This window comes from Garra rufa, chromosome 23 (assembly GCF_049309525.1).
Source record: "Garra rufa chromosome 23, GarRuf1.0, whole genome shotgun sequence".
NCBI classification, from domain to species: domain Eukaryota; kingdom Metazoa; phylum Chordata; class Actinopteri; order Cypriniformes; family Cyprinidae; genus Garra; species Garra rufa.
The window spans coordinates 32,333,262-32,360,545 of record NC_133383.1 but is presented as its reverse complement, the minus strand read 5'-3'; the positions used below and the strand labels follow the sequence as shown (position 1 = coordinate 32,360,545).

General features: G+C 38.1%; 1 protein-coding gene across 1 annotated transcript; it reads left to right on the top strand.

Annotated features, from left to right (window-relative positions):
• The first annotated feature begins 1,109 nt into the window (after positions 1-1,109).
• On the top strand, positions 1,110-27,175 carry apbb1 (amyloid beta (A4) precursor protein-binding, family B, member 1 (Fe65)). The gene is made up of 14 exons (XM_073830073.1): positions 1,110-1,234; positions 4,482-5,259; positions 6,921-7,099; positions 7,251-7,307; positions 7,387-7,463; positions 7,583-7,643; positions 7,717-7,863; positions 10,053-10,180; positions 15,245-15,359; positions 17,675-17,747; positions 18,597-18,677; positions 18,841-18,956; positions 19,072-19,248; positions 25,317-27,175. The coding sequence occupies exons 2-14, from the start codon at positions 4,491-4,493 to the stop codon at positions 25,482-25,484; spliced, it is 2,148 nt and encodes a 715-aa protein (XP_073686174.1). The 5' UTR covers positions 1,110-1,234; positions 4,482-4,490; the 3' UTR covers positions 25,485-27,175.
• The last annotated feature ends 109 nt before the right edge of the window (positions 27,176-27,284 follow it).

The window sequence follows — 27,284 nt, the reverse complement described above, 5'->3', positions numbered from 1 at the left end:
AAATTTAGTTTAAGATTGCATGCCATTTCTACCATTTGTTTTTGTATGTTTTAGGTAGTCACCTCATCTGAATAGTTTTTCAGCAGAGAGACATTAAAAGAGGGCTGTTTATTTCTGTGAGTATTCCACACTATGCTTTTAACACATCTTTTAGTCAACATCAGAGATAATGCTATAATTTGGAAGATGAAACATCATGGGTTAAGATTTAAGTATTTTGAGACCCGTGTCTGCTGCTGATTAGCTTTCACACACATCTGTTGCTGTGGGCTGAGCTGAGTCAAAGTCCAGGGCTGTTTTTTAGTCCCAGTCCGTCACTGCCTGTATTCATGAAATCAATCACTATCTTTGTTAAAAAAATGTCAGTAAATTAAAGTGCTGTTTTTGTGTGTCATATTTTAGTAGCTATATACAGCAAATCTACAGCGCTTCCATTAGGCTATTTTTTACGAAGCTGTCAACACTGTAAACTCTGACAGCATGCAATCAGTTGACGAACACCCATTCATATATAGATTATGTTATTCAATAATATGTATAAAATTATTTTATTTACAAATTTCATGTTTTCCCTGTTTTATTCATTTAATATTCTGAATTCTAATATTTTTTTTGTTTGTTTTTCCAAGAAAGAATTCAACCCCCCAAAATATGAGATAAATCTACTCCTTTCTGATACTGATTTTTGTTGCCAAATTGGTTTGGAAGAGTGGTTAAATAAACAATTAAACTGAACTTGCATGCCTGTATGACTGACAATTTAATTGATCACTGAGAGAGCATTGACTTGGTATGATGTTGGTTCAATAGAAAAATGACATTTTAAAAAATAGCTTAGATGTAGTGAACTACTTTTGCCATGATGCTGTAGCTTAGCTTGCTACATTACCCAAGGCTGTAGCTTTAGTGTAGTTAAGCTTCATTTAATGAAGAGTAACTGTTAGCTTAGCTCACTACATTTTCCAAGTAGCTTGCCCGTCACTGGTTCTAGCCACAACCCCGATGAACCCACCTGGCTAAAGCTAGCCTCAGCCGAAGTCGAAAACAAAGGAGGAGTTATGGACATCGCGACCAATAGCGCAGTCTCGCTCTACCTACGTCATCGTGACGCAGGGTGTTGCGTCGCTTGGGCTAGCTGTAGCAGTTAGCTGTGTAACGGTGATGGTGTAGAGGGTGTCTGAGGATTTACAAAATATCGACGCAGATCGACATCCATGAGAGGATTTTCTTAACGGTGAGTGAATGTTTTATTATGCGCTACGAGCGTCTTGTTTAACGCAGAGTTTATCGCATATAAGGCGTGATGAATGTGTGAATGTGATTGAGTGAACGACAGATAAATAACGTTAGACCAACAGAGAGAGACAAACATCTAACCTTACTATTCATGAAGCCCTGCTTTAATCTTTTAACCCCAGTGTTATTCGTAATAATCATATAATAATAACAGTACAGTAATAATTCAGAACGAACGACTAAGGCCTGTTTGATGAATTAAATCACCATCTGATCAAATACACCATATATTGGCTTTTGTATAAAATGCATTAAATGTTTCAGCTTTAAAAAATGCTTTTACAAAGCCAGGCTTTAATATACTAACAAATAAAATTGTATTAAATCGCGGTTCAAATAAAATACATTTAGTAAAAGCATTAAAAATAAGCGCTTTTAAAAAATACATTTGTTAAATTTCTTTTTTTTAATAATAATAATTATTATTACTATTCATGAATCATAAATAAAGCCTGTTAGATTCATTAAATTACCGTTTAATCGAATAAATCATACATCAGTTAAGGAAGATAAATCCTTTTTTTTTCCATAGCATATGCTATCAATGTTTATTATGATATTAATTTGCCGTTAATGCGGAATATAATGCTTTCCTTTCACGATTCAACTCTACAGAGTAAGATGCCTTTTGATGTATGCTGTTTTCCATTTGATTTTAGTTTAATCATTTTTACAATACAAATGTACTAATTTAATTGAAGTAATTTGTAACAAAACATTGTGTTTTATTTTTATTACAACTGTATAAATGTAAACATGGGTGAAAAATATCTTGGTTTCTTTTTTTTTTCTTTTTCTTTTGGGTCATTCCCTGTCAACTCAACCAGAGGACCCTGGCTCAAATTTTGGATTTTGCCAATATTTGTTTCTGAAGAAAGGAAGACATGTCTAGTGATGAAAGCCAAAATATTAAATGTCATGGATGAATATTTACTGAGTAATCCACTATTTTGTAGAGAGAGGTCAAAATGGCATTTTTCACCTGAGATTCAGAGCTCTATTAGTGAAATCTGTTGACATTATGTGCCAACGGTGACCATTCAAAAATGGGAAACAGCACTTGACAAAAGTTTTCATGCCTGTAACTGAAGAAGTATTAAGTTTGGCATCTTCATTTTTAGGGCCCAATATAGTTCATTTCATTATGGCAGCAGCAGTAAATTGTTAAAATATAGGGAAAGTGTACACATTAAGCCCACCAAAATCTAAGTTTGTGTTTTTCATAGCTATTGACGTGGTTTATAAGAAAATGAGTTGTTAAAATGCAAGATTTGTCTCTCATCTGAAAATGTAGTAATTAGTTGATGTACACTTTAGAAAATCAAATCAAAATATTTTCTGAATAAAGTCAAAAGTCCGGCATGGACATGTGTTCCAAATCATTATTTATTCCCAAAATATATAGATTTTAAAAAGTAAAACATCAATATATTTATTAAGTGACACAGAAGTGTTTTAAAAATTCCTTTTACTAATGTTTGCTGGTGCAAATAGTAACCATGTTTTTGTTGTTGTTTTATTTGTAGTAAAACCATGGTTAATTTCCATTAGGGTACAAGCCATATGAATGCTCCTGAGCGAAATTTCAACTGTCCCAGATAAGGGTATGAATACTTATGCAATGAATTCAAGTTTTTTTTTTTTTTTTTTATATAAATTTAAAAATATGTTAAAAACCTATTTTTGCTTTGCCATTAGGGTGTATTGAGTGTAGACTGATGTGGAAAAAAGTAATTTAAATCAGCTTAACATTAGGCAGTGACATAACAAAATGTGAAAAAAATGAAGGCGTATTACTTTTGCAAGGCACTGTATGTTCAATGCAGTTGTGGTTTTGACAGAAAAACAAGAAACCTCTTTAGTCAACATTATTTGTACTTCACACAATCTTCTTCAAAAGAAAACATTTTTTTTCAAGTGACCCACATTTGGTTTTGGACCACTAAAGATGATTTAGTCCTGGAGCCATATTGAAATTCCAATATCTCTGGATCTGAACCACATGGGGCCTAAAAATAAAGATGCCAAAAGGAAAGTTAAGACCCATTATTTAAAAGGGCATTAAGATATCTTTAATACTTCTTCTACCGGTTTCACAGACCAGGCTTAAGCCTAGTCCTAGACTAAAATGTAAGTCTGAGCTGTTTCGACTGAAAGAAACGTGCACCGACTGACCTTTAAATATATCAGTGCCTTTGTTTTGTCTCAAGAGGCACACCAGTGATGTTTTTTTCTAAGGCACGTCCATAAAAATTACTTAAATGTCCTAATTTAACAATGGCCTAATCCTGGCTTAGGCTAAGTCCTGTCTATGAAACTGGGCCCTTGAGTTACAGGCATGAAAACTTTGGAGAAAAAACTTGCTGTTTCCACATTTTTGAACAGTCACCATTGGCACATAATGCAACAAAGATTGCTAAAGTCATCAGATTTTACTAACAGACCAAGTAATGTGGAAAAGAAAAATAACATTCTTAAAGTTTGTATCAGCGATTTCTAGCCTGAAACATAAAGTGTCAATTTCAGCTGACCTTTCTTCACGATCCGCTCGCTGCCTGCCCCATAAATTGTCTGTGAAAAAAAACGCGTCTCTCTGGTCAGCCTAGGGTCCGAGATATGGCAAAAAAACAATCGTCACTACCAACCTTTCCACAGATAAACAAACATTGTTCCAACCAATCAGCGTCAGGGGTTTGGTGTTGTGGACTTTCGCTCCGCCTCCCTCACATCCCAGCACCAGTAGGAAAGTCCACAACACCAAACCCCTGACGCTGATTGGTTGGAACACTGTTTGTTTATCTGTGGAATAGTTGATAGCGCTGATTGTTTTTTTGGCATATCTCGGACCCTAGGCTGACCAGAGAGACGCGGTTTTTTCACAGACAATTTATGGGGCAGGCAGCGAGCGGATCGTGAAGAAAGGTAAGCTGAAATTGACACTTTATGTTTTAGGCTTGAAATCGCTGATACAACCTTTAAGTAAAAATATTAGCTCAGTTTGGTTGATTTGACATGGAATGATCCCCCCTTTTTTGTTGTAAATAAAAACTTTTGTGGTGCCTTTGTAATACTCAAACTGATACCTAATGCTACGAAAAATATCAGACGGATGCTTCCTTTTATGTGTTTGTGTCTGAATTGTTCATGTTTTTAATGGCGTTACTAAATGTGCGTGTATGTTCCAGCTCTGTGTTATGTCTGTGAAGAGCCCATCAGACCTGCTCAATGAAAACACGTACATCCCGCCATCACTGACCCTCGACCTCTGTTTATCACATGAAAGAAAGTTGGGCCTGACAGATACTCGTGGGTCAACTCCTCTTTCTCTTAAGAGTCAGCTTAATTACGGCAGCACAACCTCCATCCAGCTCCTCAAAGGCATTATGGGAGGACTAGATGATGACGACGTATCCCTCCGGCACCAGGAAGATGAATGGAGCAGAAACCAGGAGAATGAACACGGTCCTCCAGGCTCCGAAGGCAACGCCAAGTGGATGAAGGAAGATCAGAATCAAATATGCAAGTTAGCAGAGCAGCAGCAAGACCAGAATCTCAACCTGGTTGAAAACAAGAACGAATCCATCGACAGAAACCCAAACCAGAACTCACAGCGGCGCCACGAAGAGAAGAACAAGACCCTGAAAGCGCTCTGCTCTGACCTGCGCGGTTGGGCGGCCGACGAGCCGCTCCTGATATACTCTTCTGACACTCTGACGGAGAAGAATCAAGAAAGCCAAGAGCAGATGAGAGACGAGGAAGCGGAAAGAGAGAAAGAGGAGAATTTAAACCCCGGTGAATGCGAGAACAGGGACTCATCTGAAATTCAGAAGAAAGGAGGTGAAGGTGGAGGCAGAAACGCTTGTTTGCTGTTCGGTAAGAACGGCGTTCCCAGCGATGAGGACTCCAGCTGCATGTCGCTGTCACAGGGAAGCACTGCGAGCAGCACCCCTGATGGAGAGCCAGGTAGGTCCGATGATCACAGAAAAAGATTGTTGAAAGATTTGTTAAAAGCAGGATTTTTGCCGTTTTTAGGAAATTTGACAATTTAAGGAACAAATTAAAGGGAACACAATAGAAGTCTGTATGTTCTCTCAATGGCAATGGAGTGCACAATGAGTTGCATTAGTAACACTCTAAAGTGCCAACCCCCTTAAGCTACTTAAAGGGTAAGTTCAGACAAAACTGAAAATTCCATCATTAATTACTCACTTTCATGTTGCTCCAAACCTGTAAGATCTTCATTCACCTTCGAGACGCAAAATCCGAGAGCTTTCTGACCCTCCATTTCAACGCAGCTACTACGTTCGAGGCTCAGAAAGGTAGTAAAGATGTTGATAAAATAGTCCATGTGACGTCAGTGTTCCAACCATAATGTTGTGAAGCTATGAGAAAACAAAAATAATGTTCAACTAGGGCTGCTTGATTATGGCAAAAATCATAATCGCAATTATTTTGGTTAATATTCACGATTATTTAACACGATTATGAGTGGGTCTGGAACTTTATATGTGATTCATTCATTTAAATGAATCATATAAAGCAAATGAAACGGAATAGTCTTCACTATAAGAATTAAAAATGTTTTGTTTCTTATAAAAGCTACAAAAGTCCCTCCGTCAAGAGCAGTGAGTGATTTTGTCTTTTGTTGTTTGATGAACATTAAGCACAGAGACGGCAGAAGGAATATTACTAGTGGCCGCTTTAAGAGCTGCACGGATCCAATATACTGTTACACACGGATTTTCATTCTCAACCGTTTACGTTTATTTCAGCCATAACTGACAAAGGTTTACATGAAGAATCACCAAACGCCACATTTTGACACATATTTGCATGTATTTGTCCGTTCTTAAGCTAAATGTTCCCTTTACTTGTCTGCGTTCTGTTCCGTCTCTGAGCGCATACACAGAACAACACATTCTCTTTCGCGCTTTTAAAAACAATATAAAATAAACATTAATAAATCAAGCACGTCTCATTTTATGCAAGTCACGTTACGTGATTTTACCGATTTGCATGTGAAATTGGGCTTTTATAGAGGAGCGAAAGTGCACAAAGGGTGTTGAATCAGGAGCAATAATTGTTTTATCTCAATAATTGTATTTTCATAATCGTTTGAAGTTGAAATCAAAACTGAATTTCGATATAGTTATTTTGGTTTCTTTTGCGCACAAAAAGTATTCTCGTAGCGTAATAAAATTACGATTGAGACGCAGATGTCGCAACATGGACTGTTTTATTGATGTCCTTACTACCTTTCTGGTCCTCCAATCTTGTAATTACATTGCTATCTACGCAGGGTCAGAACTCAAGCACACGTACGTCTGCAAGATGTCTGTTAAAGATCTCTTGATCTGGAAAGCATCTGCTGTGAGCAAATGTGTGTAAGATGTCAGTTTTACATCCATTCTAAATCATAGACATCTTAAAGACATCTAATAGACGTCTATTTGACATCTGATAGGAAACGTCCAATAGACGTATTGCAGATGTCAAATAGACGTCTCGGAGATGTACGTGTGCTATCAGGGCTGGGTTTGGAGTGACATCAGATCAGATCACCTGAAATGTCCATCCCAGGTGTAAACAGGCCTAAATAGAAGACGTTTGATTGTTGCTTATAGAGTCCTACTGGGATGGCAGTGCATTCGAAACAGACAAGGACCTGCCCGCTGGCTGGATGCGAGTGCAGGACACATCAGGCACCTACTACTGGCACATCCCCACAGGAACCACGCAGTGGGAGCCACCTGGGCCCCTAGAGGAGAGACCGGCCAGCACATCACCTGCTGACGAGCCACAGGTGCACACACGCATTACACGCCGTAATAAACATTTCAACTTATTGAAATTCTTTCTGTTAATACCATTATAGCTCTCAAGTTGCCCAACATTAGTATCATTATGTCCATGTGATCACTGATGTCTTCAAACATAAACACATTTGTATTTAGATTACATGGAGCGGTGTTTCTCATCCAAACACATTTGGTGAGGAGGAGCACTGGCAGGTAAGTTCATAACGGAGGCACAGACAATCTCGCTCTGTTCTTATAAGTCCATGTCATGATTTTTTTTTTTATCGTTTAGAAGGACGATGTGGCTTCTGATGAAAGTCTGAAGGAGTTTGAGGGAGCGACTCTACGCTATGCCTCCATCAATCTCAGGTACGAGCTCAGTGAAACCACAGGATTGCATAGTGTTATGCCACATTTTGTTTGTGCGTTTATGAATGCACATAAACTCACTGACCCTGCTCTCTGTCTCGTCTCCCCTTTGTGTGCAGTTTTTCTCAGTCTGAGGAGGAAGAGGAACAGACCTATTTCAGCAGTAGCGAGGGGGCGAAGGTAAACGCACAGTTGACTGACCACGTGCGCCACACCGAGATGCTTGTTTTCTTCATGTTTGTTTGTTTTGCAGTGTTTTGCGGTGCGTTCTCTGGGCTGGGTGGAGATATCAGAAGAGGAAATGGCTCCTGGCAGGAGTAGCGTTGCCGTTAATAACTGTATCCGACAGCTGTCCTACCAGAAACACAATCTCGATGACACAGCTGGCATCTGGGGCGAGGTTTGTGCAGATGTGTGGAAATCACTAGAATTTGAATGAATAAATAAACCCCCTCCCTAGAGACATTGGCTGGTACCCCGCCGGTCCCTAAAAGCTCTTAACATGTCAGAGCTATAGAAACAGCATAGTAAGGAAAATCCTCCAGGTCCTGCACATTCCTTGATTTTTCAGCATCTGCATATTTGTCCCTTTCCTCGGTTTAAATATTTTATTATTAGAAGTTTTAGCAGACATTCACTTGTAAATACACTTTTTTTTAATACAAACATAAAATTTACATTTTAACAATTAGACATTCAAAAAAAAAAAATTTAAACACACTTTCCCCCAACCAACCACCCACCAGTGCTATCCAATGGTAAAAGTAGGTACTAAAGGCTTAGTAAACATATTAATCACAAGTTTGTGGAAAGGAAATAAATTTTTTCAAATAACAAAATCTTGTCTATTAGGGTATACCTGATTTTCTCCAGATGTAATGTACCCGTTAACTCTGTCAGCCATAATTTAAGAGTTGGAACTTCTTTTTTCTTCCAAAACAAAAGAATACGTTTTTTGGCAGAGATCAAGCCATATGAAACAAACTGTTGTTGTACCCGTGTAAGTCTCAAAAATTCTTCGGAAACTCCGAATATAATTAATGTAGGATCTGGTTCAATCGGAATGTCTAATGTATCTGAAAAAAACTTGAAATATTTTGTTCCAGAAACTCTGTAATTTGGGACACATAACATAGGAATGAGACAGGTTGGAATCTAAAAACTGACATTTGTCACACAATGGCGACACTTCTGGAAATATTTTATTCAATTTACACTTGGAATAATGAAGCCGATGAAGCACTTTAAACTGAAATGAGACAATGTCTTGCATTAATGGAACATCTGTGAACCAGTTCAACACTTTGTTCCCAAATTTCACTTGGAATTTCCATTTGTCCCTTTTCTAACAGGGACAGTATGACCATCTTTTTTTGACACCGAGGACCAATTTTTACAAAAGCTGCAAAACATTCACTGATGCTCAAGAAGGCGACTTGATGTATTTAAGAGCTGGGGGTGTAGGAACAGTTATCGTTCACTGCTGTGGACGCAAATATTGTTACCATAAGCCTTAAAGGATTAGTTCACTTTCAGAACAAAAATGTACAGATAAAGTACTCACCCCAGTTTCATCCAAGATGGTCATGTCTTTCTTTCTTCAGTCGTAAAGAAATAGTTTTTTGAGGAAAAAATTCAGGATTGTTCTCCATATAGTGGACTTCTGTGGTTCCCACGAGTTTGAACTTCCAAAATGCAGTTTAAATATATTTTATTGTTTTATGGTTAAAAAGTATATAAATGGTCAGTTTGTTTAAAATAAGTGATCGTTTTACTACATAAGACCCTTCTTCCTCGGCTGGGATCCTTTGAAGCTGCATTTAAACTGCATTTTGGAAGTTCAAACTCGTGGGCACCATAGAAGTCCACTATATGGAGAGAAATCCTGAAATGTTTTCCTCAAAAAACATAATTTCTTTACGACTGAAGAAAGAAAGACATGAACATCTTGGATGACAAGGGGGTGAGTACATGATCTGTACATTTTTGTTCTGGAAGTGAACTACTCCTTTAACAAGTCTTAATGATAATTTTAAGAGGTCTTAAATTCGGGATGGAAAAACAATATAAATTTCAAAAAGCTGTAATCTAATAAAATAAATGTGAGTGCTGCACACAGAACCTTTGCGAGGCCATGGAGGGGGACCTCTCCTCCATAACTTGACGTGTAAAGTCACCATGAAATTAAAATTGACGGTTCTTAATGTTATATTGCGATGTTCATTATAAATTATTAATCCGCACTTCAATAACTCAAGCGTTAGGGGTGGGAATCGCTTACGCACGCTTACGTTCAAAAACCAGCTGCGTGTTGATGTCAGTACAGACCAGTATAGGCTAGTTACAAAAGTGGAGGCGAACAGCCAGCTGATTTTATTTATTTATTAAATCGATTCTTGGACATTTCAGATCGATTCTGAATCGTTGCAAATGAGAATCGATTTTTTGGCACACCCCTATCAAGCGTGTCCCACAAGTAGACTGCATTTTATGACGTTCACATTACATGATTTGACTGATTTTTGACAAACTTTAGGTTTTTAAGGAGAGGCGCACCGCTCAGTATGCCCTGTTTGTGTTGCTGTGTAGGGAAAGGAAATGCTTCTGGTGCTGGAGAACGAGACTCTGAATCTTATTGAGCCTCACGGTCGAACGCTGCTTCATTCTCAGCCGATCATCAGCATTCGTGTGTGGGGAGTCGGACGCGACGATGGCAGGTAAGGCCGGCATAAGTGACCTTTAACCTTTCTTTTGCCTCTTTGGTATAAGACATTTTGAACTAATGTAGATTTTGCTGAATTACTGTTGTGTTTTTGTTCTGTCTGCCCTGTTGCATCCTGGATCCCAGGGAGAGGTAGTGTGTTGCTGTGTATTGTATCACTTGTTATCTGTTGTGTACTTATTACAATTCTAAGCATAATGCATCAAAAAATGAAATGTCGTCATGTTCACACTCACATGTCGATTAGACTTTCTTCTGTCTAACACAAAAGGACAATTCTTTCACATTCAACAGCTGTTCATACATGGACACCACAGCTGTTAAGCTTTAACACACAGTGTAAATGTATCATGCACTATATTTTACTTAAGTGGTGCTTAGTTATTTATTGATTGATTGATTGATTGATTGATTGATTGATTGATTGATTGATTGATTGATTTATTTATTTATTTTTTTGGAACTTGACAATTGTGGTAACTATGAACTGCTGTTGTCTGGAAAAGATCAGTTTCAAAAAGATTGAAGGTGTCACTAGATTACATCGTGCATTCATTAGCATATTCATGACATCATTGCATTGTATTTGCATTCTGCGTATTGTCAGCCCTTTACACCTGTCTGCTTGTTTTCTTCTCTGTGCGTAGCATACTGTTAGTATGAAATAGTGACTGAACCATGGCCCATTAAGACTACATGTTAACCAGCAGTCACTTCCAGGTTCTACATGATTTACATGTAAAAAGTTGGCAGTAGTTAAGTGCACATCCGATTTTATATTCAATTAAATCATTTTGCCATTTGGTAATCACACTGAGCCGTATTGTAATTTCAGTTGTGTTTATTACACTGCAAAAAAATGCTTTTCTCACTTAGATTTTGGTCTTGTTTCCAGTTAAAATATCTCAAAATTCTTAAATCAAAACGAGTAAAAATGGTCAAAATGAATTCAAAACAATTAAAATAATCTGCCTATGGGGTAAGAATAATCTAAAAACTCATTTAATTTTGATGTAATAATAATCATTTTTACGTGTCTAGAAAATCCTTCCTAATTTAAAAAAATTGTTTGGTATTTTGGCTGTAGACAAGACCAAATAATCGTAAAAGTAAGAAAAGCATTTTTTTGCAGTGTGTTTGTCCAACCCTAGCTGACATAAACTAGTAATTGTTTAAATTTATTAAATGCCAAATTCACTTAGTGGTACTTGCTTCACATTTCTGGAATAATTCACCATAATTCTACAAACAAATATTAGTATTACAAACACAGTATGTTCCCTTTCATTTGTAGGGCCCTATGATTTCCGTGATGCGGAAAACGCGGACGGAATCACGGAATTTACACATGAAAACGGAATTCTCGGAATGGCACGGAATATGCATATATTTTGTTGACATATTAAAAAAAAAAAAAAAAAATTACCTCTCTCATTATTTCAGTTTAAAACAACAAACGTAGAAAGGTCTCTACCTAAACCGTGGCCAAATGGTATTGTTAAACATGTTGCCTAGTAACCATACGTCCTTACGTTCCCGCGCAAGGAAAAAAATGTCGAAGCGAGTGGCTCCTGATAAGATAACCGTGTCGAAAAAATTAAGAAACTCACAATTGAATGCTAAATACCGGGCTGAACAATACCCCAACGACTACTATGAATCGGGACAACAACTTTTTTGTAAGTTTTGTCAACATACTGTTGACTGGACCCGCAAAGACACATGTAACGACCATTTGATATCAAAAGTTCATCTCAAGAACAAAGCTAAATCTACAGCGGGCAAATCCCTCCAGGTTACCATTGAGGCAACGACAAAATCTACAGAAGCAAGGCGTGAGTTTGTGGAAGATTTTGTTGCAATGTGTGCTGAAGCTGACATACCGCTTGAGAAAATGAAGAGGATACGTCCGTTTCTCGTTAAACATTGCAAGCAGGGAGGTGCACTTCCAGAAAACCCCAGCAGCCTCAGGCAGACCCACCTGCCGCGGGTCTTTGACCAGCACATGCAAAAAGTGCTGCAAGAGATCCGTGGAAAGAAATTCTTCGTTGTTGTCGACGAAACCTCTGACAACAGAGATCGCAGTGTCCTCAACATTGTTATAGGTGAGCATCCGATTATTTTATGTAGGCTAATACAGCAGATCCATTCACATGTCGTGTCTTTTGCGCGCTCAAGTTCATTTCAAATGCAGGCGCGCGGCAAGCGCGCTCATAATTGAAGCGATGGCTCATTTTTTCCAGGTGCAGCAAGATGAAAACACCTCAACTTTTCAGAATAACAGCAGAGCTACAGCAAGCGTTTTTCGGTGGTGGAAATCTATTAGCTACTAAAACGTCTTTGTCATTAATGGAGAGCGCGGTGCATGGTTGCATAGCAACGACAGACGCCACAGGGATAATCGGACCGGATTTTAGTTTTAATAATAATAGATAAGCTAATTTGCATTGTATTTGTAAATGTCAGTATTTTTTATTTTATTTTTTGACTCATTCTTATTATAAAAAATATTTAAAGTCTTAAATATGTGAGGTTTATCTTTTTTATAAAACCTTTTTGTGTGAAAAATGATTTAAAGGCTTAAATATGTGAGGTTTATCTTTTTTTTTAAAACCTTTTTTGTTCAGAACTTAAATAATTTCATTTTACCATATGTGTCTGCAGGGGTGGGCTAGGGATGGCAGGGGTTGGTGGTGAGGGCTTCGATTACCTCTCTTTTTTTGACCATGTGTTTGCATTTCTAAATATATAAATATAATATTTATATATAATATTCTACTAGCCTAACCTACTACATTCATCATTTTAGGAGCATAGATAGACAGACAGATAGATAGACAGACAGATAGATAACTTTCTTCCCTTTTCAATTCAACAGGCACTGAGGGAAAATACTTTCTAACTGATGTCATCTTCATGGAAAGCTGCAATTTTTCGACATTTTCACAGGCAGTTCTGCAGTCACTTCATACCAGTCAGTTGAATTTGAATGATATTCTGGCAGTGGTGACTGATAATGCATCATACTGTCTGAAAGCCTACAGAGAAGTACTGAAGGGAGTCATGCCTCACAGTGTCCATACAACCTGCTTATGTCATGTCATCAATTTGGTGGGAGAGACCTGGCAACACTACAAATTCTTCAGTGAGGCTACAGCTCTTGTGATGTGGGTTAAGTCTGCCTTCTTCAAAAAGCCTGCAAGGAAGAGAAGATGGTTGTACTTCTTGACAATGAAGGAGGCTGAGAAACCCAAGGTACCCCCTGAGCCTGTAAGCACAAGGTGGAATAGCTGGTTTGAAGCAGTTCGATACCATGCTGAACATGTCCACCTCTACAAGGAGTTCTTCTTAGCTGAGAAGTCTTCTGCTCAGGCAGTAAGAAACATCATTGAGCTGGTTGAAACTGATGAAAAACAAGAGGCCCTCCACTTCAAACTGACCTTCATCTCTGAAGGGTGTGGGAAACTGGTTACAGCTCTGACAGTGCTGGAGGGCACCCACACTCCTGTAGCAGTCTCTGCATACAACATCATGGAAGATCTTGGTTCCTTTTTAGTTAATGGAACAGCCAAAACCCTTGGCTTTGGGGTCAAAACTGATGAGCTGCTGAACCAAATGGGAATGCCAAAGAAAAGGGATATGTTGGATCACCTTCACGATGGATTTCACATTGCATTTGAAAAATTTTCAAAGCACTGGGATGTCCATCCTGCCAAAAAAATTTACAAGATGATCAGAGTGTTTGATCCCAGACAGGCTCCTGCAATGGAAAGGCATATTGAAGCCTATGGCACACTGTGGGAATTGAGGACCCCGGCATCTCCAGAGCTCTGTGAGCAGTGGGCCGCATATCAACACTGTGTCAGAAATGAAGGCATCTCAGCTTCCTTGGACCTTGCTGACTACTGGAAAGGTACAAGTCAAAGATTTCCTGGCATTGCAAACATTGCCATGTCCTACATATACTTCCCAGTCAGTTCTGTTGACTGTGAGAGGAGTTTCAGCAAGTACAAGACGCTGCTCTCTGACAAGAGAGAGTCTCTAACTGAGTTCAACACCAAGTGCCTTACCATCATGTACTTCAATGGAGATGTGGGCAAAAGATGGGAAATGCCTTAGAAAGCAACACATGCCTGCTTATATCTTCAAGAAAGTACTTTAAAGTTATGAAAAATTTCTTTGGACATCGATCTGCACATACATGAAGAAAAGTACTTTGCTAAATGTTAGCACACATGAAATCGATACTTATTCCGCAGTGTAATCCTGCATCTTTCCCCTGATGCCCAGTTGTTGTTTTTTTGTAGATAGAAAATACATTGTTCTGCTTACATGGAGGGGTCACTGATGATGATGGGTTAACAGTATACTTTTAGGCTGTCTTTGTGTTGGCGTTCTGACAGGCACATATCGTTGTTTCAATGTTTCTGTCTCCCTGCAGCATGGTTACAATTATTCTTTAATTTAATATTCATCAACCCTACTTTGTAACTGTTACCTTCATGTTACTGTTATTTTTGGCCAGAGATTTGGCTGAATTTTGGAGAATTTTGAATGTGCTTTATTAACAGTTTAAATAAAAAAGCTGAATTGTGAGTTTGTGTAACTGAATTTTTAAAGGTCAATACTGCTTAGAAGTGAAAAGAAAACAAACAAATCCGAAAAATCCGAAAGGGCTTAAAATAAATCCAAAAAAATGGAATTTGAAAAAAATTAAAATGGAATTGGAGAAAAAATAAAACGGATTTCATAGGGCCCTACATTTGGCACTGCATTAGAAGCTGAAGCCAACGTCCTCTGGTGTGACGATAGTCTGAAGCCTGTATAGAATCATGACTATTTATTGGAGTTAGCACTGTCTGCCTACAAAATGATGTGATTCTAAATGGGTTTCAGACAATCGTCACACCAGAGGGTGCTCCCCTACTGAGGGAACCAAGGTTTTACACATCCAAGATGTTTATTACTGTGCATGCACACGTTTGTGTGTATGTGGATGAATTGAAGGGGTATGATTACATGCAAATGATTATGTTTGTCTCTTGTTCTCTTACATCAGGGACTTTGCATATGTGGCACGAGACAAGTTGACTCACGTGCTCAAGTGTCATGTATTTCGCTGTGACACCCCTGCAAAGAACATCGCCACAAGTCTGCATGACATCTGCTCTAAGGTGAGGACCTCTAAAAATACTCATTTTTTGACTAAATATCAAAGACATCATGCACTCTGCAGCAGCATCCAACATATCCTAGATTGATTGAAACGGCAACGTTTCGGGTGTTTGAAAGGAAAGTTCCCTCAAAAATGAAATAAAATGATGCCAACATTTACTCACCCTCTACTCCAAACCTGTATGAGTTCCTTTCTTCTGTTGACCACAATGTAATTTTTTTTTCAAAATTGTTTTAAAATGTATTGAAAAATTGATGCCAAACAGTCTGAATGTCCTTGTATTTTTTTTTTCCATTCTTTGGAAGTCATTGGCTGTCAGTGTTGGGGGTAATGCATTGCAAGTAATAAAGTAATGCATTACTTTAATTTACTAGAAAATATCTGAGTTACTTTTTTAATTAAGTAACGATGGTAACTTTGTTTTCCCATTTATTGACTGACAGCTCTCTTGTCCCCATGTTGAGTGAACTTGGGAGTAAGTACAGAGGCGTTGTTTAAAAATTATGATTACTGTGGTTCTAGACTAAATGTGAAGATTAAAGGATAACTATTGCCAAAATGCAACCTGTTTTATTTTTTTCATTTTCAAGTTTTTTTTTTTTTTACTGTAAACGAGACAAACTTGTATCTAAAAGCATAATTACGACAAACGAGCCGTTTTTGAGATTGACCGTGATTTCATTTTGTGGTCAATGGCCGGTGAATGGGAGAACTAGGGGCATAACTTTGAGCACATCAAAATCGATATTTTTACAACACTAAGAAGACTCGACACACCATGAAACTTTGCTGGAAGTATGGCCTGGGTCTCTACACATGAACTCCAGCATTGAGAACATTGTTTGTGTTCACAGAGTTTACTAAAAAGAAATGTTTTGAACAACTCACTTTCACTGTTTGAGTTTCCGCTCGCGGCCGTCTTGCCAGTCAAGAAGTGTCCATCTCCGAATGCGAGGATGGATAGCTCCTAATTTATATTTCCATATAAATGCACGGCTAATTCGTTGTTTTGTCGCAAGTGAAAAATAATATTAACCTTCTAGTTGTAAAAAGAGCCTCATATAAGCCTAATATTTCGTCCCATGGAGTCCATTCATTCGCATTCGGAGATGGACACTTCTTGACTGGCAAGACGGCCAGATTTATGCCCCTAGTACTCCCATTCACCGGCCATTGAAAACAAAACGAAATCACGGTCAATCTCAAAACCGGCTCGTTTGTCGTAATTATGCTTTTAGATATGTGTTTGTCGTTTACAGTAAAAAAAAAAAAACAGCCCAGGTTGCATTTTGCCAATAGTTATCCTTTAATTCAACTCACTCACAAAAACAGATTCTATATTCCTCAAAATAAATAAATAACAGTGAAATGCAAACCTTTAGTAATTAAATATGTTAAACACAAATATCCTGTATTTATTCTCATTTTATTATCCAATGTCTTTGCTGCTGATCGTCGATGATCAAGTTCAACCATACTGATAAGTTATTAGATAAAATAACATTTGTGCTGCTTTTTTAGTTCTAAAAAGTGTTCAATATTCTTTAAAGGGCTTTTACATTTACCAAAAATAGAATTTTTTATATTAAAAACTAGCAAGCAAGCCCTTCCTAGATTTAAAATTAAAGTAACGCATTACTTTCCATAAAAAGTTACGTAATTAGTTACTTTTTTAGGGAGTAACAAAATATATTGAAATGCATTACTTTTAAAAGTATCTTTCCCTAACACTGTTGGCTACTGTCAACTGTTTGATTACAGCATTTTTCAAAATATCATCTTATGTTCTCAGAAGAAACTCATTCAGGTTTATAACTGGTGGCTAATCAGAAAATGTATTCAAAATCAGGTGAATTATGTGATGTATGTGATGTAACTGACAACCCAATGTATATAAAATATGACCACAATGGGTTTTTTGTTTGTTTTTCAGATTCATGAAAGTGTTTTATGTATTTTACTTAGTTGGTAGACACAATTGTACACCTTCTCCCAGTCATATTTTATTTGCACATACAGCTAAATAATCTTTAGGGTCATATCTGTTATCCTTGCTGTCTTCAGGAGACGGGCTCAAGCTTTGATAAACCTCAGGGTCTACTAGTGCTTGGCAAATGTTTTTCTAACATTTGTTTTACTATTTGTATATTATATCACTAGTATCAGTGATTCTATATGTAGTTAACACCTGTGTGTCTTACTTTATTAGATCAGTTTAGATCAAGCGGGTAGCCGCCAAATAGAGCATCTTGCACAGAACTGCTGATGCCAAGTGTTTTTTGTTATATATTTAGTTTTGTCTGTGTTTCCCAGATAATGGCCCAGAGGAAGTCATCCAGCAGACTGAACACTGACCCCTCAAGACATAAGGACATCCCTTTCCAGGGTAACTTATGACATGTGCTGAGTTTAGCGTTTGTTTGTGGATGGCCTGCAGTGCAGATCTATGTAACCGGGAAAAGTGTTGGGTTTGATTAAGCTTTTTCTTTAAGAGAGACACTGCAGGCAAAAACAGTTTTTTTTATGCACCTGCTTGAGATTTTGGGCTTTTTGGTTTTTCATAGTGTTTTTTCAGACTAGTGGAAAGAAAACACCCAAAAGACACTGTTGAGTGCTTCTTTTATAGCACTTTATCTATTTGTGTCAATAGATTTTTAATTACAATACAAACGTTTTTTCTCCTACACTGAGCTGTAAATCTCCACTTCAGTAGCACTGACACACACCAAACTTTACATTTTTATTCCTGTCTATATCCGGAGGGATTTGTTTGTATAGAATTTGCTTGATTTTATACATTTGATTTCCCAAAAAACATTGTCTGCCTGCCTGTGTTTTCTGAATTATGGAGTGACAAAATGAGCTACCCAAAATCCCCTCTGTAAAACATTTGACTCTAATATGTCAAAAAAATGAAACAAGAATTTTGAAACTGACTTCATCCAGTGTTTAGATTTTTGTGCTAGAAAGGTATGCAAGTTAGGGCATATTTCATTAAATGCCTCATTTGCATATTTAAACCTAACAATTTAGAAAACTTGTAATACAAAAAATGCAATTATCAATGTAATCAATCATCTTGGTAACGAAGGGCATAACTATTAGTTAATTTTTTACCCTATTCACCTGCAGTGCCTGGCCTTAATGTGTGCGTCGGATATTTGTTTCTCATCTGCTGTAATGGATAATAATGAAATGACACCATTATGACTGAATCAGATCTTTCATCCCCCAGAGTTCCCAGCTCCCAAGAATGAGCTGGTCCAGCGCTTCCAGGTGCGGTATTTGGGTCGTGTGCAAGTGACAAAGCCAGTCGGTAAGAAGCCTACTATTACATACAAACTACCTGCATTTACACCCGTTTTTGTGTAGCTGTGCTACGGCATGTAAGCGCTCAAAATAGCAACTGTTTTCATGTTGAAATCAAAGTTAGCTGCCTGAAAGTGAAGTTGAGTTGTGTCGGTATCTGTCTTTTGAAGGCATGGAGGTTATTAACGTGGCGTTGGAGACGGCTCTCAACAGCAAAGACAAAGAGGAGTGCACACCTGTGACTGTGAACGTGGCCTCCGCTACACTAACTATCCTGACTTCTGAGGTCAGCTTCTGTTTGTGTGCATTCTGCAGGACTCCACTCTCGTGTGTGCTTCGTAATGCCGGATCATCGAAATCTGCCTAGATAATCACTGCTGTTTCTTGTCTCTCGCTCACAGACGGAGGAGGTTCTTTCCGAATGTCGTGTGCGTTTCCTGTCGTTTATGGGCGTGGGGAAGGATGTGCACACGTTTGCGTTCATAATGGCAGAGGGACCCGGAGACTTCATCTGTCACATGTTCTGGTGCGATCCAAACGCGGCGAGTCTCAGCGAGGCCGTGCAGGCCGCCTGTATGGTGAGTAAAGACGTGTCTAGCTCAGAGTTGATCTCATTTATTGTAAGTCAAATGAGTTCTTCACTGCACATGTGGCAGAGATTGGGGAATTATTAGAAATTCTCTGGCCGTGTTCACGCTTGACGTCTTTCTTTTAACTGCCAGCGTCTGTTTTACATTATAACCCTATGGAGTAAACCGTCTTTTCAAAAAAGCCCTGAGCGCTTTTTTTAAACGCCACCGCCGGCGTCTTTTTCTGCCGCTCAGAGCGTCTTTTCAAGTTGAAAAAAGTTTAACTTTTTTGAAGAAAACGTCCCACGTCAAGCGCTTTTTTGAGGGCTGACCAATGACGAGCGAGTAGCTAGACCTGTCGTTTCCATAACAAGACAAAATGGGAAAGGTGCCGTTAAATAAATATTTTCTTGTCGTGAACCGGATTCGCCTCCCCGTTAACTTCAAAAACTGACGTACAGCATTGCTAGCTTCTTGAGCCGCACATCCACACACGTACAGTAGCGCCGTTGCGCTTCGGGCGTCCCTTTTTTGAGTCCCGGCTCGCAGACCTTTCCCGATCCCGTCCCCCGCTCTCTCTCTCCCACTTCACTTCCTGTCTAAATACTGTCCTATTAACTAAAAGCCAGCTTCCTCTTTTATCCACATTTCTGCTCCACACATAGGCTATTGTTGCAGCCGTTGTTATAGCAACAAAAAGACGCCCTCTGCTGTGAAACGCGTCCAGATTTTTTTGTAACTAAAAAAGCGCGCCTGTCAATTTTTTCTTGTCAAAAAGGACGTCAAGTGTGAACACGGCCTTTTAGTGGAGAGCAAAGAGGAAGCAAACAACCAACAGTGTTTGGCACTAAAAAAAAAAGAAAAGGCTTAACCAGTGGTAAACGTCTTGTTGGAAGTTTGTTTGGTGCACAAATTACAGTTTTAACTAGGGCTAATGACTATTTTTAATCGATTGATCTATCAACTAATTTATCGATTAATCTAAACCAGCGGTTCCCAATTCCAGTCCTCCCGCCCCACCACTCTGCACATTTTGCATGTCTCTCTTAGTTAACACACCTGATTCAGATAACAAGCTCATTAGAAGTGAGGTCCGTGCAGGAACTGCGATCCGATTGACATGGTCCCTGCAAAGTGTTCATTGCTCCCTGCTCCCTAAGCGGGGGAAATCTGTAGTGTTGGGTCGAGTCCACGTAGGTCGAGTCCGAGTCGAGTCCGAGTCTTTAACCAGTCGAGTCCGAGTCAAGTCCGAGTCCAAAATGGGGCGAGTCGGACTCAAGTCCGAGTCCAAATGGGTCGAGTCCGAGTCGAGCCCGACCGAGTCCAACTAAAAACTACTGTTTGTCAGTATCTTAACCTTGTTTTAATTTGTACAACTACAATAAGGCAATGACAATTTAAATGTAACAAAAGGAAACCTCTGTTGCATATTGCCATTTTGATTTTTTTATTTCACACCATCTCATTAGTGTCCTGCTCAGCAAACTTAAAGTCATGTAACAGAAGTTATGACTGACTTGATATTATGACATATTTCAGAGTGAAACAGCTTTTAGAATGTGGGAAGGACAATGTGGGAATTATAAGGGAAGGACAGGACTGTACCTACGAGTAAAAGAATGAATCTGTGATAAAGGGAGGGGTAGGTGAAGAGATGGACAGCTAGTGACATATTTTTCTTAGATGAAAATGAGGCTGTGAGGGTTAATGACATGGAAGTCATGGAATAAAAGAATAAAATTCTGACTTTATTTTCTCAATTTCGAGATTATATCTCACAATTCTGATAAGAAAATACATTCTCCCTTTTCCTCTCAGCTAAAGTCATGAGTTTATTTTTTCCCTCAGAACTGACAAACTTGCTATTGCTGTGTTAAATTGAGTTCTAAAGTCTTAAATACAACATATAAACGACATAAAAAAATTCTGAATTCTGAGATAAAATAGGTAAATGTAAAATGTTATAGGTTTAAATAGTATTTTTTTACTGACATAACTGTAACGTCTACTCCAAATTGGTCTATTGACAACGGGCCATTGAATTATTAGAAAATAATGCACACCCAAGTAAGTAAAACATTCTCAAGCTTACTGAAGGAAAATAAACAGTCTAATAATTAATTACAAGCAAAAGCATAAATAAATATAATAATCAAAATACAAATGAAATAGTTTTATACGTTTTTCAGATTGATCTATATAGTAAAGTATACCACAGAAATAGTGTACTACAAACATTTAATGAAGTAATAAATGTAAAAATAAAACTCTCTACAATCTTCACCGTATATAATAAATATAGATGATTCTTATTAAAATTGCTAAACTGCTTCAATCAAGAGCAGTGAGTGATTTTCTCTTTTTATTTTGTTGTTTGATTATGACGCAGTCTGTGGCAGGTTTACACTGCTGTCGCTTTAAGACCGGACGCACAGATCATATATTTTGACACATCTGTATTTCTAACTCAACACAAAACCGATAGCATTTACATGAATGCTCTCCAAGACGATGCATTTTGACATTACCTTTCGTGTAAGTGTGTAGCAATAGAGAAAGAGTTTAATTCAGCATTGTGCGCTGACTGAGAGGCAGGCTTTCAAGTACCGGCGAGACTTTAAAACACATGCCAATAATACTGAATGTCACTTTCGTAATAATGCATCGAGTCAGTAAAATTTCCATCAACTGTCCCTGGACTCGGCTGGACTCGGCAATAATTCCCGAGTCCGAAAAGCTCGAGTCCGAGTCAAGTCCGAGTCAAAATGCATCCGAGTCCGTGACAAGTCCGAGTCCGCTAAAAATTGTACTCGAGACCGGACTCGAGTCCGAGTACAAGTCCGAGTACCCCAACTCTAGAAATCTGTTTACTATACTTCGAAACATTCATTCACATATTTGCGCTTCGTCACCGCATGCAGCGTCTTCACACACAGATGAAACTTACTAGAGAAGTGTGACATAAGTGCATCTGTAAATAAATGCATTTTAAATTTACGTCTCGCACGCTTTAATGACCTTCAAATGGAACACATACGCTCGCTTCGAACTAATGAATAATGGCGGAATATCCTGTGATGTCCACTTCGAAGGGCAGTAACGTTGGAATAGAACAAACGTCGGAAGCGATGCGTGAAACACAGAAAATGTGCAGAGCGGTGGGTCGCGAGGACTGGAATTGGGAACCGCTAATCTAAACAACTAATTTATCACAAAAAAATTAACAGTTTTAGTTAAGAACATTTTTATTTGTAATAAAATCTTTAAATTGGAGATGCTTTTGATTATTAAAATGTATTGGAAACATTCAAATGAATCCAGAAAAGTAATGGAAAATAATTAGATTTTTTTTTTTTAATTGATGTAAGCAAACAATAGCTTTGTTCAAATAAATAATCAAAAGCAAGAAATCATGTAGTTTTATTGCACAAAACTGTTGAAATACAATATGTATTATAAACGATAGAGCTACTGTACATTATGCGTTACAACAAAGGCCTGCAGAGGGTGCCAACGGCCGGACGGTTGTTTTTACACTTCACTGCATGATCTAATCCTTGGTTATTATTGACTAAACCACATTTAAGTCAAATGTCCACTTGATCTTTAATATTTGGCCATATCTTCACCACAGAATGCTATAGCCACAGTCATTTAATGAACATGTGGACATCAAAACATGGAAACTCAAGGTTTCATTACATGTTGAGTCTGAAATTTTCAAAAAATGGGATCAGGTTCAATTTTCTGCGTTTTCGCATCCATAGCAAACTTTTAATAAGAAATTTTCGAAAAGTCTGAAATTTTTTTTTATATGCGTTTTCTTTTTTTCGTATTTGTCCTCCTTTCCTATCAAAATGCTTGCTACGGATGTGAAAATGCTGAAAATTGAACCTGATCTGAATTTTTTTTTTTGATAGTGTGCAAACGTGATTGGCAGAACATGAGGTCGTATTTATTTTTTTAACATGCAAACATTTGGGAAGAACATATCGGACTCGGTATGCAATGGCCTTTAGCATGAGAAAGATATTGATGTATTCTCCTGAGTTTGCGTAGGTTTATAAATGATTTCCCTTACAAATCTGATGAAATGGCGCACATCGCATTCCCAGATGAACGTTGTAATAAACCCAAACTCACAACAACATGCAGAGATGAGTTTGAGATGCTCCACACATCTAAATGATAAAGTTCCTGTGAGATGCATGTACATAATTGATGCTCATATATTAAACCTGCTTTGCATATTTATTTAACTGAATCGTGCCGTTTGTGAATTCACAACTATGCTTAATTATGATTTCTAAATAGGTTTAATATATAATGTAGAGCTGGGCGGTATGACCAAAAATTGATATCACGGTATTTTTCGAAATTATACGGTATCACGGTGTATGACGGTATTTTTTATTTTTTCCATGCATGACTAGGTGTTAACCACATTTCCTAATAAATTAGAGAATAATTACTGCAGTATGTTGGCTTACATTGACCGGACTAGTATTAACCCAGGTTTGATTGGTCTCACAAAATGCTGCTGTTCACAAAGAAGTGACAGTGGCACTCATAATTGTAATGAGGTGAAGAAATCAGAATTCATGACTTGCAGTCAAAATACACTTTATTGTGCATTCTTCATATTCCAGGACATGTTTGTGGCGGAGGTGGTGAAACAAACTGCTAGTGTTGCCTCCTGCGGCTACAACTTTAGCCTGACCACATTTACACATGATGTAGTGATGCACAGAAATGAAAACTATTGGCCGAAACCGAAAACCCAAAGAATTATGCCAGTTATTAGTACCATTGCATTTATGGCTATGACTGTGCACTAAATCTTACTAGAATCAAGGCATTGCAATTGCTTAAATTAATATTAAAGTTTCAAAGAATAAATCAACTATATCAATTTAAACAATTGTTATCAATCAACTATTATATTACTTAAATATACATATATTTTACTGCCTTTGTTTAAATTGTTTAAATTTTTCTTCTTGTGGAGCCATCGGTTCACATTTACAACTCTATGTGTTTCTCTTCCAGCAGGAGGCGCTGTCAGAATAATATTACACAAAGCAGCGCAACAACTGACTTTGAAAAGTGCAGCGCTCATATTTATTCAATGGATAGCCTTTTGAAGTTTCATCGCAATTCTTGTCTTTCAGTCCCACATTTAACACCTGAAATCATGATTAAGACTTTCATAACCTCCTAATAACACTGCAGTCATCAATGAAAATTAAGAGCTTTATTTAAGACTTTTAAAACAAACCTTACACAAAACATGTTTCTTTTTACTTTTTTCCCACCATGTTCGGGGCACAAGAAAAATATTAGGGGACTAAATTAATATCAGCATATGAAGTATAATCGCCTCTTATTGTCTCTGAGAGAATGCAAGTCAGATGCTGAAAGCACTGTCAGTTTTCACTTTCACTTTCACATATAGCGCAGTTTCCACGTTGCTTGTGTGATATCCATTGGCTCACCTCCATGGTTTAAAACATGAATATTAATAAAAAATACAATATATAGAAAAGACATATCTTTAAAATATTGCGACGTAACACCAACGTAAAGGCATTGTTTTTCTCTCACTGAAAGCTACATCTGTCTCGATCTCTGCTCTCATCTCTGCAGACACTCCCCCTCTTGACATTTCGGCATTACAAGTTTTGCAAATCGCTAACCCTGGGTCTTTCTCAGATGTACTGAGATACGTCCACACCGCAGATGTGTTGCTTCAGACAAGCACGTGCAGGCTGCGGTTTCTGTTTGCCTCAACATGCGTGTTCCCAGCGCTTTGTACGCACACACTCACCGGTATTGGGGTACATGAAAAATGAATACACTGGTATTCGGTATGAAAAGGTATACCGCCCAGCCCTAATAAAATGCATCCTTGGAAAACAGTCTAATAAAGCGTTTAATGGATTCTCGTCTGTCAAATTCGCCACTTTGCCAGTTACTTGACTCAAATGAAATCGACGAATCGTGACAGCCCTAGTTTAAATTCAAGCTGAAACTTGCTGATGTTGTTCTAAAGTGATTTGTGTCTGAATGCTCCACAGCTCAGGTATCAGAAGTGTCTGGACGCTCGGCCTCCCAACAGCAGCGCTAGCTCTTGTCTGCCCGGGCCGCCCGCCGATTCCGTGGCCCGCAGGGTCGGCTCCAGCGTGAAGAAGAGTGTCCAGAGTCTGCTGGGTAGCTTCAAGAGATCTGGATCTCAGACTCCCTGAAAAGGAAAACACTTCCTCAGCAGTGCTCACTGCAAACATGTGTTGGTTCGGTGTGTGTCTGTGTGTTTTTATGGGTCGTTCACACCGCTTCAGCTGTCCTCCTGCGGTTAGCGTGCAATAAGATCCAGAGGACGCGTCGGCAGATACTCCATCGTTACGTTTTCGTTGGCTTTCTCTGTTGTTTCCACTAGCTGATGTTCTGTAGCACTACTGGGTATGAATGTGATTGGATGTTGTGTGTGTGTGGACTACACACTAATGGCACTAAACATTACGCATGCTCTCAGAAAACACTAAGATCAGCTTATATACTATGCAATGTGCTTTTTCTTTTAGTTTGTTGTTCTTCCTCTGGCTTTGCATTGTGACATACTGTGCTGTCTTTGAATTGATTACTCGTGACTGTAATCAGCAAACCCCGTGACCCTGTGTGTGTGCCGTTTACCCCCAAACACTCCTCATTCGTCCGCTCTCATGTTCCAGACCTGCATGCGTTTCAGACGTCTGACTTCGACTCTATGAGAAAGGTGCGAGTCACACAGCCTTTTCATTTCTCCGATTGTATTTAAATTAGACATTACTGTACATTTACCCTCTCTGTCAGGATGTGAATTTAAGTAGACTATTTTATTCATTTGTGAAATAGCATTAACATATCCTAGTCTTCCAAAGCGGATTTGCTCATTCAAAAAGCCTGGCTTTAAATGAGCAATTTTTTTTTTTTTTTTTTTTTTTCGATATGTTGGATGGCTTTATCAGGATGAAAAAATGATCATGATCAAAAACGCTTAACATCAGCATATTGTGTTTAACAAAGAATGTGCATTTGTTCTGGTCCAGTTTGTACATACTGGGTTTTATTTTTGGTCCCTCTTTTAAATTGTATATTGAAGTCAACTGATGGAAAACTAATTCTGGAAATGTACCTTAATTGCTTTGCAACGATGGATGTCTTGCTGTGTATAGACACTTTTTTTCTTTCAGAAACATATTGCCATGTCTTAAGACATAAGTATGTGTACGAATTCATAAATATCATGTTTTTTGATTATTCCAGTTAATGTATATACTGAATTTAATACACTAATAGGGCCAGACAGCTCAGTTTTCCGTTAGTCCCATGTTGCTGTCTGCTGGTCAAGAGAAGTTTTTCTTTGTCTGGTGTATCTGAATGCTTCACCTTGGCCCTGTTTACTCTAATAATGTGTGTGTAGGTCTAGGTAAAGTAATGTGATGCTTCAAATGCAGTGCTGTTGGTAACACTCTAGAAAATCTTTATTGAAGAATAAGCGTATGTACATGTAAATATTCTGCATTACATCAAGAAATGGTAGCAAAAATGATGTCCTTTTTCTCAATTAAGTACCATGAGGGTTCTTTATGTTTTTGTGCCGACAAGCACAGCTATGAAAACAAGCTTGAAATGTTACTTGCGTATGCATACAAATATTGACTGATTGGTAAAATAATAGAAATGTTTAAAGTACCTTTTCTTTTCAAAATATGGCAAAATTTTAGCTATAATATCCTGTAAATGAAAGGTTCACTCCTATAAACGCGATCACTTGTGTAGGATGTGTTTGCCATCACATTTTTTTAAGGAGAGTTGAGAAGTGATTTCTTCAATTGTAAATTGGATGTTATATAGATGCATATAATGTGACTGGATGGAATAAAAAGTTGAAAATGCATTTAAAGTTCATCTTCATGACTTGTTAGTGGGCAGCAAGTGAACATTTGGTCCTCAAAGTTGATGTGTTAAAAGTGGGGGGAAATTGACCATATGCACGGAGTACTTCC